The 15,063-nt window shown below is 42.7% G+C and overlaps 2 protein-coding genes across 4 annotated transcripts in view; both read left to right on the plus strand.

Annotated features, from left to right (window-relative positions):
- The first annotated feature begins 226 nt into the window (after positions 1–226).
- LOC133119162 (aldo-keto reductase family 1 member D1-like) lies at positions 227–11,226 on the plus strand. 3 transcript variants are annotated; one of them, XM_061229614.1, is made up of 10 exons: positions 227–336; positions 423–568; positions 3,106–3,273; positions 3,827–3,943; positions 4,547–4,624; positions 5,847–5,969; positions 8,895–9,004; positions 9,713–9,878; positions 9,996–10,078; positions 10,412–11,226. In XM_061229614.1, the coding sequence occupies exons 2-10, from the start codon at positions 476–478 to the stop codon at positions 10,452–10,454; spliced, it is 981 nt and encodes a 326-aa protein (XP_061085598.1). In that variant the 5' UTR covers positions 227–336; positions 423–475; the 3' UTR covers positions 10,455–11,226. The 3 variants fall into 3 exon arrangements, with proteins under 3 accessions (XP_061085598.1, XP_061085597.1, XP_061085600.1); XM_061229613.1 differs by having other exon boundaries at positions 236–568; XM_061229616.1 differs by lacking the exons at positions 227–336; positions 423–568 and adding an exon at positions 1,577–1,705.
- Positions 11,227–13,243: 2,017 nt separating this feature from the next.
- Positions 13,244–15,063, plus strand: part of kdm5a (lysine demethylase 5A) — a 33,828-nt gene continuing 32,008 nt past the window's right edge. Inside the window, 2 exon segments of the mRNA XM_061229186.1 lie at positions 13,244–14,636; positions 14,638–14,670. Of these exon segments, the coding sequence (XP_061085170.1) occupies positions 14,523–14,636; positions 14,638–14,670 (147 nt within the window). The 5' untranslated portion in view covers positions 13,244–14,522.

The raw sequence follows: 15,063 nt of genomic DNA on the forward strand, positions 1-15,063 counted from the left end.
ATGACCCTTCTCCACTTAAAAGGAAATCTACAATAATAAAGAGTGAATGGGATTTCTGAAGGCATTGTGTCTGAAAACAGAGACAGGCTAACATCTCATATCATCATCAATTATTTTGGCAGCACCGTAGGTTCCCACACAGTTTTTCATGTTCCTGCATTCCAGATAAACCAGTCTACGAATCGGACGCCATTCCCCTTTAATAATCGACAATCATACACATTCAAAGGGTGAGACAGGGAGGGAGGGGTTACTTAAGACCAAAGGTGCATGAACCGATCTTTGTACTTAACGCCGTGCAGAGACGTTACTCTGAATTCCAAATCGATGCCGCTGGTACAGTAACTTTTGACCTCTCTCTCTCTCTTTACTTTTCTCTCACGCGCGCACAAAGGCTCACTTGTCTGATTCTCTTGCAAAAGTGTTTTGTCTTTTGGACCAAGTGAAGCGAGCGTGCACACAGGCGGCGAGAAAGATGAGTTTGACGGCGAAGAACAAATCGGTCTCCCTGAGCGACGGAAACAGAATTCCATTACTCGGACTGGGGACCTACGGTGATCCGCGTACTGTAAGAACTTGTTTTCCCCAAATTTGCATGAGCTCAATTCAAGGTTCAGTGTCGAAACTGTTTTTTTTTTTACTGTGTATAGTGCACTCAACTTTTTCATTCAAAGGCAGTTTTATCTGCAACTCAGTGGTGCCTTTGAACATTGAACAGTTATCTACGCAGCGGCATGGGTGCAAAACTATCTGTTAAATGAAGATAAAACACAAACGTTCCAAACGGACTCCTTGTTGCATTACCTTTGAGCATTAGCGTTCGGTATGCCATTAAAAAAACATTCAACTGAAAATACTGGGATAATATTCTCCCATATTCTTACTTTTTCCTGACAACCAGGTTCTGTTAATATAATTTTAGTCCGATGTGTGTGAGGATCATTTAAAGAAAGATTCAAAATAATCGGAGCGTTAAATGAAGAGCTCGCGGCTGTGAGGAATGTTGAAAGTGTCTTTTTGGGTTTTTTTTTTTTTTTTTACAATTACCGTAAATCCTCAAATTGTGCCCGGGGGTCTTTTATTTACTTAGGCTGCACAAAGCACAGGCCTTTATTTGGGGCAGGCTTGTATTCGAGGCAGGCCTTTATTTCATATTAAGCTTCTGGTGTAGAATTTTATTCTTACAAATAAAGTAAAAGGCTACACCAGGGGTCGGCAACCATGGTCCTGGAGAGCCGCAGGGTGTGCTGGCTTTCGTTGTTACTTGGCATTAATTGATCAATGACAGCCGTTGATTGCACAGCTAACACCTGGTTTCTTGGGTCTGAATCGGTTGCTTATTTTAAGGTGGAGACGAAAGCCAGCACACCCTGCGGCTCTCCAGGACCAGGGTTGCCGACCCCTGGGCTACACTTAAAGTGGGCCAACACTGTTCAACACTTCCTGTAACCCAGGGTTTCCCCAACTCCAGTCCTCGGGACCCACTTGCAAGAAGGTTTTTGTTGTAACCAGTAGCTCACACACCTGATTTAACTAATGAAGGGCATTTTTGTGGTTTTATTGGTTCAATCATTAAATCAGGTGTGTGAGTTACTGGTTACAACAAAAACCTTCTGGCATGTGGGTCCCAAGGACTGGAGTTTGGAAACACTGCTGTAACCGTTCAGAAATCAATTGGTGTAGGATAATCAGGAAACGCCGATTGGTAAGTCTTAACAGACTTGGTTTATTGCAAATATTCTCAAACACAATAAATCACATGCAAGTCCAGAATCCATAAAATAACAACTTGTCAGACATGCCTTCTTGAACAATAACAAATTAACGTAGATAACAGCAAGTTAAGGATCTTTTTTTCCTAAAGTGCGTTTTATTGTGAGACATGCGTTTCGTTTGGAGCAGCATACCGGTAGGCTATCAAAAGATTTTCGCTTTGGTTTGGGATTTAATTTACTTTTGGACTGTTTGATTCTATTGCTAAATGTTGGGACTGATGGGCACTGAAATGTGGGGGATATTTGATGGTTCACTGTTAAGTTTTATGTAGTTGAAAGAGTGTCGGGATTTCCACCCATCTGTTTATTGCGAGCCAAGGCAGCCGCTTTCATTCATTCATTGAACGTGCGCTGTGCTGTAAATACATGGAAACTTTTCGTTTCGTTCGTAGCCTAAATTGACTTAATTTTTAATTTTGCCTGATTTTACGTTTTATTAAATTCGTAGGCTGGAATGGCTCGCGGCAACAATTGTGTTTAAATGTATACTGCTTCAGCCTTTGGCAAGCTACTTATAAGGGGGCGGCAAGCGACTGGTAGCCTGAGAGCAACGTGTTTGAGACCCATGGTGTGGGACAACGACTTTTCATTGGCAACAGTATTAAACCAACCAACAATATAAAATATTAAGAAGAGCTCTTTTATTTCATTGAGTTAAATCGAAACAATGTCTTCTAGTGCTCATGGACTGATAGCCCTACTGGTAGGCAATATTACCCCGGCTTTTTATTTGTCCGAATCGGCCACGCCCCCGGCTATTATCCGAGGCCCGGCTTCAAATAGAATCCCGGATACAATTTGAGGATTTACTGTACTCACGAACCGTAAGTCTTTGTGTTCGCAGGATGGAGAAGACAATTATGCTAACAACATAGCAATATATAATGATGGGAAAAACCTCATCTCGGTTTGCCATTTACCTACAGTCGAGAGAAGTTTCTCGTTCTAACCACAATTGAAATCGCAAATCTTTGAATCAATAGGCAACTATTTGGTGAAATTGTGGATGCCTGGCCACAAAAACTGTTCAGCAACCTTATCAGGAGCCTATTGATTGATTAACCTCAGTCTGGCATTTGATCAGAAAAAAATAGCCTATTTTGATGTTCATTAACTATTTGTAGTAAAGTACAATATGGGAGTTCTAACCCTAACCCTTCCCTGCTATAATCCTGCATGCACACCGGTCCTCCAGGACTGGAGTTAATCCACCATACACACCGGCCCTCCAGGACTGGAGTTAATCCACCATACACACCAGCCCTCCAGGACTGGAGTTGCCCGTCCCTGGTCTTCAGTGTAATCACACCTTCCCCCGTTCTCTCTCCAGACGCCGAAAGGCACTACTTACGAGTCGGTGAAGGCGGCGATTGACGTTGGCTACCGGCACCTCGACGGGGCCCTTGTGTACTTCAACGAGGGCGAGGTGGGCCATGCCATACGGGATAAGATAGCAGACGGGACCGTGAAGAGAGAGGACATCTTCTACTGCGGCAAGGTTCGAGCCGGGACTACTTCCGCACCTGTTCTCAGGCTCGAGGATTTCACTTTAAAAAAAGGTCTTTCGCTGTAAAGCGCTGGCCCTCACTCCTGGTCCTGGAGAGCCGCAGGGTGCGCTGCCTATGAAAAGTTAATGAATGAATGAATAAGCAGTTAACTCGCCTCACCTGGTTTCTTGGGTCTGAATCAGTTGCTGCTATTAAGGCGAAAACAAACACCGGCCACACCCTGCGGCTCTCCGGGACCGCTTCTGTAAATTTACACACTGTCAGAGATAAAGTGAGAGTGGAGGTACTTTTTTTGTTCCTTGAGGATCAAATGTCCCAAAGGAAAGTCATGTTCTCTTTGGGTACAAATGAGTATGTGTTCCAACCAAGGCACTAATTAATGACACTATGTTGCTGGTTAGGGGTACAATTCCACATACCAAAAGTACCACCGCCCCATTACCAAGCATTGGTACCTTCTAAGACACTTCTCAGCCAGCACTGCAAGCTCAGTGGGGCTCCAGAGCTGTTCAGCTCTTGATGATGTTCCCTTCCTGACCCCAGCTGTGGAACACCTTCCACCCCCCGGAGCTGGTCAGACCCGCCCTGGAGAGGACGCTGAAGACCCTGCAGCTGGACTACGTGGACCTCTACATTGTGGAGCTTCCCATCGCCTTCAAGGTATGCCCCACCCTCGAGGGTAAAACAAGGGTAAGGACAAATATAAAGAATGGGTGTATACCTCTCAAAGGGGTTAACTTGTGGAATATTTGTGACAAGGAATTAAACATTTGTAGTACACTTAAAAATAAACAAATAAAAATAAGGTGTTTAACACATATAAACTGATGTATGATTGTTATTGTGTATGAAACGTTTAGAACTTTTGCTTTTGTGTAGCCTAAACCTAGTAGTGAATGGGTTGAATATGTGAATATGTAAAAATGGTAGGTGTAATAAGCTAAAGCTTCAGCCTACACCTTTTCGGTGAACATTGTTATTCATTATTTCTGTATGCATTCATTCTGTAAAAATTGTTAATAAGGACCAAAATAAATCGCTACTACTATTACTAGTACTACTACTAATTCAGTCTGTCCGGTAAATGAAATGAAACTCAATGCTTTAAGTAGCTGCGTTGACCTTGTAGTGGAGACAATACGACAGTAATGTGAGACGGCGAAACGTATTAGACTGGCCGTCTCAGTGAGAAGGAGCGGTTCTGATCAATCCTGTTAAACACGCTGTGCTTGTCCCCCCCCCCCCCCCCCCCGGATCTTCTAGCCTGGAGACGCGTTTTACCCGCAGGATGAGAACGGAAAATACATCTACCACGAGACAGACCTCTGCGCCACGTGGGAGGTGAGTTCTGCACGTCGGTAAAGTCCCTATCAGCCCTGTCTCCTTTTTCCTTTCAACAACATTTGAAGGGGATAACTTTTTACCCCTTCCCTCTTTCCAAAAAAACTCCCGAACAACCCACCCTCTCAGAAATGAAGTGCCAGTGTAGGAACATTTTTGTGCTAGGAGGATCAAATTCACCAAATGTACCCTGGAGCTGCAGTATGTTCTCTTTGGGTACAAATGAGCATGTTTTCCCAGCAAATAAAGGTTCAAATTAACAGTATATTCCTGGATAGATAGGGGTACAGTTTTACGCACCAAGCGGGTAACGCCCCAGTATTTCTCCCTTTTTAGGCACCTGTTATCCCTTTATTTCTTCTGTTTCCCAGCTGGTACGTTTGTAATATGAGCCGTGCCTGACACAGTTGTATGTGAAGTCCTTGCAGTTGATGATGTAGCCAACTGAGGTAATGCCCACAGCAGGCAGAGTGACCAAAAAGCCTGTTGACCTTGCAAAATGAATTATAAGCGAAACTGCAATGAGCATGGAATTGAGATTAGAATAGATTGGACTTTATTATCCGTTGGCATGGGCATTTGTCTTGCCTCTCGTGCCCAAAACAATAGTTACAACCCCTGAATCAAAGGACGGATGTAATAAATCTAATACGTACATGTGAATCAATAAACTCCGATATAATACGAAGCCTTAACATATATTCTGTTCATATCAGTTCATATACACATCACACCTTATCTTATTTCCACCTTAGTGATACCACACAAAGTCCATCGAATGCAGTCTAACTACATTTCACAAACCTCACGTGTGTGAGGGCGGCCTGTAGCGTAGAGGGCGGCCTGTAGCGTAGTGGTTAAGGTAAATGACTGGGACACCCAAGGTCGGTGGTTCTAATCCCGGTCTAAGATCCGCACAGCCGTTGGGCCCTTGAGCAAGGCCCTTAACCCTGCATTGCTCCAGGGGAGGATTGTCTCCTGCTCAGTCTAATCAACTGTTCGTCGCTCTGGATAAGAGCGTCTGCCAAATGCCAATAATGTAATGTAATGTAATGTGTGTCCAGACCCCGGGCTGAAGAGAATAGAACATGCATGAAGCAGCAAAGAAAAGTCTGTGAAGGGTGTTTAAGTTCAAAGACTCAAGTTTCATGACCTTTATGCCATGGTATTGCGCATGCTTTCAGCCCTGCTTGGTCTCTCCGTCTCTCTCTCTCTGAACCAGGCTCTGGAAGCCTGCAAAGACGCGGGTCTAACCAAGTCCCTCGGCGTGTCCAATTTCAACCGTCGGCAGCTGGAGCTGATCCTGAACAAACCAGGGCTGAAACACAGACCTGTCTCCAACCAGGTACCCACATGTGACCCCAGCTTTAGCAACTGCTGCAGCCTGTCTGGTATTCAATGTTCCCAGACATTCACACGTCACCCCCCTGCTCGGCAACCTCCACTGGCTGCCTGTTATGGCTCGCATCAAATTTAAAACTTTGGTGCTCGCATACCAGGCAGTTAAAGGATCAGCCCCTGTGTATATTCAATCCCTTATCGAGACCTATACACCAACAAGACCCCTCCGTTCTGCCACTTCGTGCCGTCTGGCGCCTCCCCCTCGCCACACCTGCACTTCCCGCTCACGACTGCTGTCTGTCCTGGTCCCACGGTGGTGGAATGACCTCCCGGTGAATGTCAGAACGGCAGAGTCTCTGACCTCCTTCAAGCGCAGACTGAAGACCCATCTCTTCAGGCTACACCTTTCCCTCCCCAACTCACAATCACTGTGATTAGCCTTAGACCGTAATGGCACTTATGTATAGATATCGTTACTTGTATAGGTATTGTTGTTTTCATTGACTGTTGTTGTATTCTAGCTGCCAACAGTGGTATGCTAGTTTGAAAGCTGATTGTACTCTTCAAGGGTTCTGAATTTCCGTATGTTTACACTAGGACTCGGAACAGTACGGTCCTCTCAGGTGTACTTTTGCACTTGTTCTTGTGATTGATTTGCACTTTGTTGTACGTTGCTCTGGGTAAGAGCTTCTGCTAAATGCCACGTAATGTAATGTAACCTGTGCTTTCAACACACCCATGACAGATCTTGGTGGTGGCGTGCCTCCATTGAACTTTGCTTCGGCAATATCATCGTTTTGAATGAGATATGGCAAAGAACAAAACACGCTTACCGCATTAATAATGGTTTTCATACGCATTTTCTTGGCTGTGTCTGTAGAAATTCAAGTTTGTTTTTTTTCCCCCTGATGCATAATGGTAACAAATGAGAAGGTGAAAAATCAACATCCAGTCTCATTTTTTACATTACATTAATGGCATTTGACTGACACTCTTATCCAGAGCGACATACAGTTGATTAGACTAAGCAGGAGACAATCCTACTATGCTACAATCCTTAATTTCAGAATTCAGAATGTCAGTTATCAGTCAAAACAAACTGTACATCAGATTTTAAGATTTAATTAAGGAGACAATTAGAAAGAAGAGTTCATTCTTTATTGAATGTCGGCTCACTATTTCAAACTTACAACAGAGAAGACATTAAATTGAAAATACCAGAGAAGAGAACTTGCCAGAATATTACCCTCTTCCACTTACAGCGCCACAGGAACAAAGTAAACAAGCAAGAAAACTCCAAGGGACCCCCACCAAAATAGAAAGGAAAATCCTTCTTCTGCAAAAATCCTAATTCGAACACAAACTCTTTTCTTGTGGCTCTTAAAATGGGGGATGCTTGCTCTGATTGGGTGAGCAATTGACATTCACCCTCTAAAAAAATATTTTATTTTTATGATTTATATATAATATTTGTGATTATATTTGTTGAGCAGTTGCAATCCCCACCAACAGTACATATTCCATGTAAAAAAACTCATCCTACCACGATGGCTTCCGCTTGCAACTGGAAACGGCTTCTGACGATGTCCAGATTCAACAATCATTATCGATGTAGACAGTCGATGAATTATTTCAACTGAATGTTACAGGTTGCATTCAAACTCAATTTGGCGGAAAGGGACATCCTGGCAGGATGCCCCGATTCTGGAGTCTGTTCAACAAACTCTGTTGACAAAATGCAGGAGGTCAGACCCGCAGATCACTGGCCTAGATTAGGCTATCTGTGTGACTTTGACGTCAGAGGACAGCAGCATTCTTAAGATATAACATCGCGTTGGCCTATCCGATTACCACGTTCCTCTATCGAAAGCCATAATCTAAGCACAGCATATCTCACGCTGTATTTCCAGTTTTACATGAATATAACCCCCCACTTGTCAGGCTCATAGCCTTCATGAGGCCAACCATTGAAATTCCTGCAGGTCACGTGGTGGAGACAAAATGGTGGCCCAGCAATCAAAGTCGATTTAGCCGCTGGCATAAAATTAGGGCCACGGGTTGTCCCCCTCCCCCTTCAGTCCTCTTCAGTCTTCAGTCCTCCGTCCCACTACATCAGGGGTCGGCAACCCTGGTCCTGGAGAGCCGCAGTGTGTGCTGGCTTTCGTCTCCACCTTAAAATAAGCAACCGATTCAGACCCAAGAAACCAGGTGAGGTGAGTTAACCGTGTAATCAACGGCTTTCATCGATCAATTAATGCCAAGCAACAACGAAAGCCAGCACACCCTGCGGCTCTCCAGGACCAGGGTTGCCGACCCCTGCGCTAGATCGTACTAGAGCCTCAGTGTCCAAAGAACACTGTCCGTCTGCACCAGCACCAGCACCAGCTCAGTAAACTGTGTTGATAAAGTAATCACTACCATTTGTCGATGCCTGACAGCGACTCTCAAAAGATAAAAGCAACACTTGGGGGGAAAAAAGCAACTTGGGTTCAGTTTGAGTTCTTTGTCAACATGCTGCACATTTTTAAATGTTGCATGATGGGTATGATATATCCCCATATCTGATCAAACTAAATAATGAATATAATATAAGTGCATTGGAGCAACTGTGCCATTGGAGTGCCTTTGGTGACCCCTTCTGGCTAACCATGTTTAAATCCTTGCAGGTCATGTGGTGGAGACAAACTGGTGGCCCTGCCTATACAATATGACACTTAAACCGGCTTGAACCCACGATCAGATTTCCAGAAACCAGTCTCACACAGCTGTAACACTCTTTTCAGAACTAGGAGCCAATCCCTTGTCTGGGGTTAAGATTCCCTTTTCCTTGTGGTGTAAACACAAAAGCTGAATAACAGAATTAAAGCCTTTTCCACAAACGCAATTCGGCGATTATTTTCCCAACTGTCATCTCGCTCCTTCGATGCAGGTGGAGTGCCATCCCTTCTTCACTCAGCCCAAACTCCTGGAGTACTGTCGGCAGAACGACATCGTCATCGTGGGGTACAGTCCACTGGGGACCTCCAGAGACGCCTCCTGGTACAAACTTACCGTGTTCCGCCACCAGGGGGCGCTGCTCTCCCTTTAAAACGGCAACGTTTACATTTTGGGCCGGGGATCATCTAATCTGGCCCTGGTTCTCTCTTCTCCTGGGTAATTAACTCAACAGTTAGTGGTTCTGATTGGCTGACGGTCTTCACACCTGAATAAGGTAAAGAGACGGTGGATAGGAAGGGGGGTTGTTCTTGGCCCTCAAGGACCGTGATTTGATGATCCCTGATTCAGGCTGTGAACTGTGAATTCACTCATTCACCTGTGCAGAGTTGGAAGGAAGCTCCCAGTGAGGACGTCTAGAGGGCTGGAAATTAGGACAAATTTATCTCCAATTTAGCTCAGGTTTCAACAGAATATAGCCTGCCGACATCCTAGTTGGCTAGAAGCATTTCACTCTTTAACCAAATATAGCCAGGTTTTCACCTGAACGTCTAGTTTACCCAGGCTATATCCAGGAGAAACTTGAGCTAAACTGGAGCTAAATTAGTCAGTTTATGTCAAAACGTCTCATCGAGATCATCTAGGGCTTTTGCTCACTGGGTGTATTCTCCTAAAAATGCAATTTAATGAAAATTAAAGAAGACATGAAGCAAAGTCGGTGAAAATGAGAAGAGAACCTAATCTGAGTACAGGAAGGCGGACACTGCTGTATTAACTTTTTATTATTATTTTTTTTTTTTTCCCCTTTCAAAGGGTCAATCTGAAAAGCCCACCTCTCTTGGAAGATCCTCTCCTGATTGCCATCGGGAAAAAGCACAACAAATCGTCTGCCCAGGTGGCTCTGCGGTTCAATGTCCAGAGAGGGGTCGTCGTCATCCCCAAAAGCTTCAACCTGGAGCGCATCAAACACAACAGCCAGGTGCGTCCGAGACCTCCTCAGACAGGAGACCCTAGTGTGTGCAGAAGCACCAAAACTGGCCGCTTTCTATGCTCTGAGCCACTGCTGGATGACTCCTCTTTTCCCCCCCGTCTTCAGATATTCGACTTTTCCCTGACTGAAGAGGAAATGGAAGCCGTCGAGGGGCTCAACAAAAACGTCCGCTTCGTGGAGCTTCTCATGTAAGAGGAGGATCAATCTGGGCGTCAGTGTTTCGCAAATGACACTTGATAATTAATGACTATACCGGGCGTCTAGTCACTTTGCAAGATTAAGACATAGTTTTGTTTTGGTGCACATTAGCGTTCTTGCTGCTTTCTTTTACAAGTTTGAGCAGGGTGAATTCAGGCGATTTAGGACACTTCTTTGCGGAGGCGAAAGCAGACTCAGAAACTCAAGTGTCCCAAATTACCTGATTTCAGCCTGCATGCAGCTTGTATTTGTAAACAAGAGTACAGTTTAGTAATGGCTTATTCAAATATTTGACTCCTCTCCGAATCTTTGGTTTCCTGCAGGTGGAGTGACCATCCCGAGTACCCATTCCACGACGATTACTGACAGCTTCAGGATCTTTATGATTACTGGCAGCCTCCGGATCTTTATGATTACTGACAGCCTCAGAATTTTTATGATTTTATGATTTAAAAAAGTTTTTTTAAAAGGGTTTTACTTTCATTAGAATATTTAATCATTTCTAAAATGTTATTTTCAGCAAATGTACTGTATATATTGTGATTCAGAATATTAAGTCATGGGATGTCATACGGGGATAACAGATGAGTTTTCAAAATCTGTATTTTTTTAATGGTTTCATTTGCCACCCAATAACTAGGAGATATTCAAGGTGAGATCTCCGGTAATAAAACTATTTGTTTTATAAAAATTGCACACCTCAACTCAATCAATTTTAATTATACATTTTTATCGTCTTCAAAGCCTCAAACTGTTATCTGGCAGGACAGGCTATTTATCAAAATAAAATGTTCTAGAAATTTGCTCCAGATTGTCTTATCTTGGATGACATTGGTTGAAAATCAATATATATTTTATACATTCTTCATATGTTGAAAGACCCATATAATTATGCCCAAGAGAGAGATTTTTATTTTAACTATTTTTGGAGCATTCTTTCCCATTGAGTATGTTGGTGTGGACAGTTATCTCATGACATTTTGCCAGTTTAGTGTAATTCTTCTGATTTCTAATAATCGCAATTGGTTTTCCGGTAATTTCACTGTTGAAAGATGGTTTTGTTTTTTTCATGTGTTTTTTTTTTATGAGGAAAAATGTGTTTCGGACATTAAAATAAACATTACGTTGTTGACCCATACCACAATGCATTCCTGTATCACTGCAGACTTCATAAAGTGAAACTGACTTTTTATTTACATTCTTATTTTGATTTTGGTTCATGTCCAGGGTGGCCTGTAGCGTAGTGGTTAAGGTAAATGACTGGGACACGCAAGGTCGGTGGTTCTAATCCCAGTGTAGCCACAATAAGATCCGCACAGCCGTCGGGCCCTTGAGCAAGGCCCTTAACCCTGCATTGCTCCAGGGGAGGATTGTCTCCTGCTTAGTCTAATCAACTGTAGGTCATTCTGGATAAGAGCATCTGCCAAATGCCAATTATGTAATGTAAACATGAAAAAAATTTTTTGCTGAGATATGACCCATGGAAATCTATTTTAACCAGAAATTTCACCGGACTCTCTACTTATGTTACTATATGTTGAAGTTACGTCCTAAATGAACTTCACGAGAAAGACATGGCTTGGGTTTTGTTTATACAACACTTCTTAACTATCCTAACTTCATGTTTACATACCTGTAACAATTGCCTCAATGAAGCCTATGAAACTGAGATATGATTAAAAAAGAAAGTGGGAGAGGGTCCAGGCAGTTCCAGTACTGCACTGACAAGGCATGGGTAAACCCACATAGTTTCTCACACACACACACACACACACACACACAAACTCCCCTATCACAACATCAGGGTCTGGGGCTAACCCAGGCCGCCTGGTCTTTTTCATTACAACACCCATTACATTACATGTCATTTGGCTGACGCTTTTATCCAAAGCGACTTACAGCTGACTAGACCAAGCAGGAGACAATCCTCCCGTGGAGCAATGCAGGGTTAAGGGCCTTGCTCAAGGGCCCGACGGCTGTGCGGATCTTATTGCGGCTACACCAGGATTAGAACCAATGACCTTGTGGGTCATGACAGGTTCATGTGTCTCAGGATCTCACTCTCATAACGGTCTTGGAAATTTTCTCTCAAAATGGTCTTCCAACACGCAGGAAACAGGAACAAAATCGAAGAGGTGTGCTGTGGTACCTTATGACATTGCTGATGAAAATGTGGTGCCTTGTAAAATGTCAAGGGCACAACACTGTAATTGTTCCACTTGTGGAACACATTTTGTGCCATTACAGTGAGACTTGTAGCAAGGATAGTAACAGCTTTCATGAAGCAACAGTTTGTTATTATTGATGAATTTATTTATTTATGCACGAGAAAACCAGTTGACCGTAGCATGGAGTACACAAGAATACTAAAGACAACATCAAAAAAAAAAAAAAAAAAGGAAGAGTTTATAAACAAATAAACTCAATTTTCCTTTCGGTTTCCACCAATTCTCTCCAGATTTCGACCTAAATATGCCTTTGCCTAAGTTATTCATACACACACATTCGTACTACGACAGCTGATGTGATATTTACTGGGTCAATGAACAAACAGAGCCACAAGTTACAAAGACTTTAAAATGCAGTCACTAGTACATGGTTATCGGCACATCACACCAGCAAAATGTCAATTACCGCCATCTAGTGTTTTGGAGTGGAGAAGATCTGCATAGACGACTAAATCCTGTCTACCATTCCAGTCGAAGGACTTTCGCTTGTCAATGCTCCAATGTTCGCTGGAGATTACACTGTGTCCTATTTTTGAAGAAAATAACGCCGCCGAAATAATCCCAATGAAATACTTAAAGCCATTCGATTTGTTTTAATGGTGGACATAAACAGGCGTCCGCTGTCGGTATCACACAAAGCACTCCCAGAGCTTCCGGAACCAAGAATCCGGAAGTTATACCTTTGACCTTTACATTTTGTTACACCGATTTATACTTACATATCTATCCGCGCTGTTAATTTTGACAGAACTTATTTTCGGTTAACATACGAATGAAATAGTACAAATTATTGTATTGCACTGTATTTGGATTAATAAATCACACAATGCAAGTTGCTATAAAAAGTAGATTGTAATAATATTTTCCTAGGTCCTTAATGATTGTGGGAGCGGATGGATACTTTGTTGTTACAAAGGTGGTGATATGGTAGTAGTGAGAAAGGAAGGTGGAAATATATTTTTCAAAAAAAAAAAAAGAAATGCAGAGAATTTTCTGTAAATGACTGGATATTCGCATTTTAGGCGATAAATAGCTATCGATCATGTTGTTTGAGTCGCAAGCTTTATGTTTATTAAGGCTTTTTTCTGCGTTTTAACAAGGTAGCTAGCCACCTTGCGAAGTTGTTCGACAGCGGCAGTGTGGCATTGGCAGTACTCCAGCAACTAGCGAGCTACTTGGTATCTTAATGGCTAACAAACTAGCCAGATAGGAGCTAGCTAGCGCTTTTGAAAATGGCTCTCGATACAGGTATTAGCATCATGTCCGAGACATTTAACTTTGGCTGGCCGTGCGGGGAGTATTTTTGTTTTTAAACTTCATATTTTTATGAATGGGAATCATCAGTTTGGTTGATTGATCAGTTCTCAACTGTTTCATGGTGGAATCGGATGAAATGAGTCGTCCGGCAAGATTTGAAGTGGATTATTACGAATGATTAGCTGGTTTGCCTTACACAAGCTATGTTTGTACAACGCAACAAACAGGATTGAAACGATAAAATAATGGATTATAGCGATGCACCCAGCTCACTGATGGATTACAAAAGTGCTCCATAAATCATGTGAACATTTTCTTTACAGACAGATTTACACACGATTGCGTGAAATCATAAACCTTAACGGTTTGAATTTTTTTTTTTTTTTTTTTAAACCTTGGACTTCGTTCTGCCGCCGTGGTAACGTTACCATATTTCCATAAAAGCGGATATGATATTGCTTTTGATGGATCTCCCTCTGCGCTCCAGGTAGTCCCCAACCTCTACTGCGCAGGGAGTGGTGGGGGTAGAGACGGGTAGGGCCGCAGTTTCCTTGTGATGTAGCAAGCGTATAACCACGGAATGAACATTTGTACAAGTTTTTTCTTGAAAAAATATTGTACACATCCACTCGTCAGTGTTATGAAAACAGATCGAAGGAATATACAGCACCAACTGGGATCTTTGAATGGACATGCATGGAAAACGCATACTTTTAAAGGAAACGACGCATTAGAAATTGACGGTTTGGTTTGTAAATATTTCTGCAGCTAGTCAACTAGTGCCATCTGCAATTATGGAAAAGGATTACTAATTCCCGAAACGACTGTTTTGGTACTCCTTGTAGACTAATTATGCACGCTGTGCGCCAGTGTTGGTTAAAATTTCACAATTTTACATTTTTAAAAACATTTGATTCGGAAGAACCTTGAACCGTTGTAATACATTATCATGTCGGTGTACGCTGAATTCGTTCCTCCTCCGGAGTGTCCCGTTTTTGAACCAAGTTGGGAAGATTTTTCGGATCCATTAGGATTTATAAACAAGATCCGACCCATTGCCGAAAAAAACTGGTATCTGCAAAATTCGCCCTCCTGAGGTAACTCAACTGTTTCTTTTTGGAATATCTTGGCTAAAAAGCTTCCATTTTCACTGTGCATCGTCATTGCTTTGTCTCTTGTTTTGATAATTTTCTGTTGTCTGTTCGGCCTATTTGCGAAAATCTGTTGAATTAGGTGTAAATCGGTGGTATTTCAGCCGAGGAGATAAATAAGAAGCGAGGTTTTGCCCAGTTTTGTTACCATATGCTTCCAAAAAAAAGCTGTTGCCCGAGCGAACATGACCAAAATATCCCTTACTTAACGTGAAATAGAGGCCTAAATCGTCGTATTGCTTAACCGAGACGCGTTACCTTTTAAAATTAATAAAACAAAGTTCTGACCTTCCTTGCATAAAATAGACATTCGGAGGGACTTACTATTCCAATAACGTT

This window comes from Conger conger, chromosome 19, assembly GCF_963514075.1.
Source record: "Conger conger chromosome 19, fConCon1.1, whole genome shotgun sequence".
Classification (NCBI taxonomy): domain Eukaryota; kingdom Metazoa; phylum Chordata; class Actinopteri; order Anguilliformes; family Congridae; genus Conger; species Conger conger.

Bases quoted from the DNA above. Each gene is read 5' to 3' on its own strand.
- LOC133119162 (XM_061229614.1), top strand. From the start codon at position 476: ATGAGTTTGACGGCGAAGAACAAATCGGTCTCCCTGAGCGACGGAAAC. The intron at 3,944-4,546 runs GTATGCCCCACC...CGGATCTTCTAG, and splicing joins AGCTTCCCATCGCCTTCAAG to CCTGGAGACGCGTTTTACCC. The intron at 4,625-5,846 runs GTGAGTTCTGCA...TCTCTGAACCAG, and splicing joins ACCTCTGCGCCACGTGGGAG to GCTCTGGAAGCCTGCAAAGA.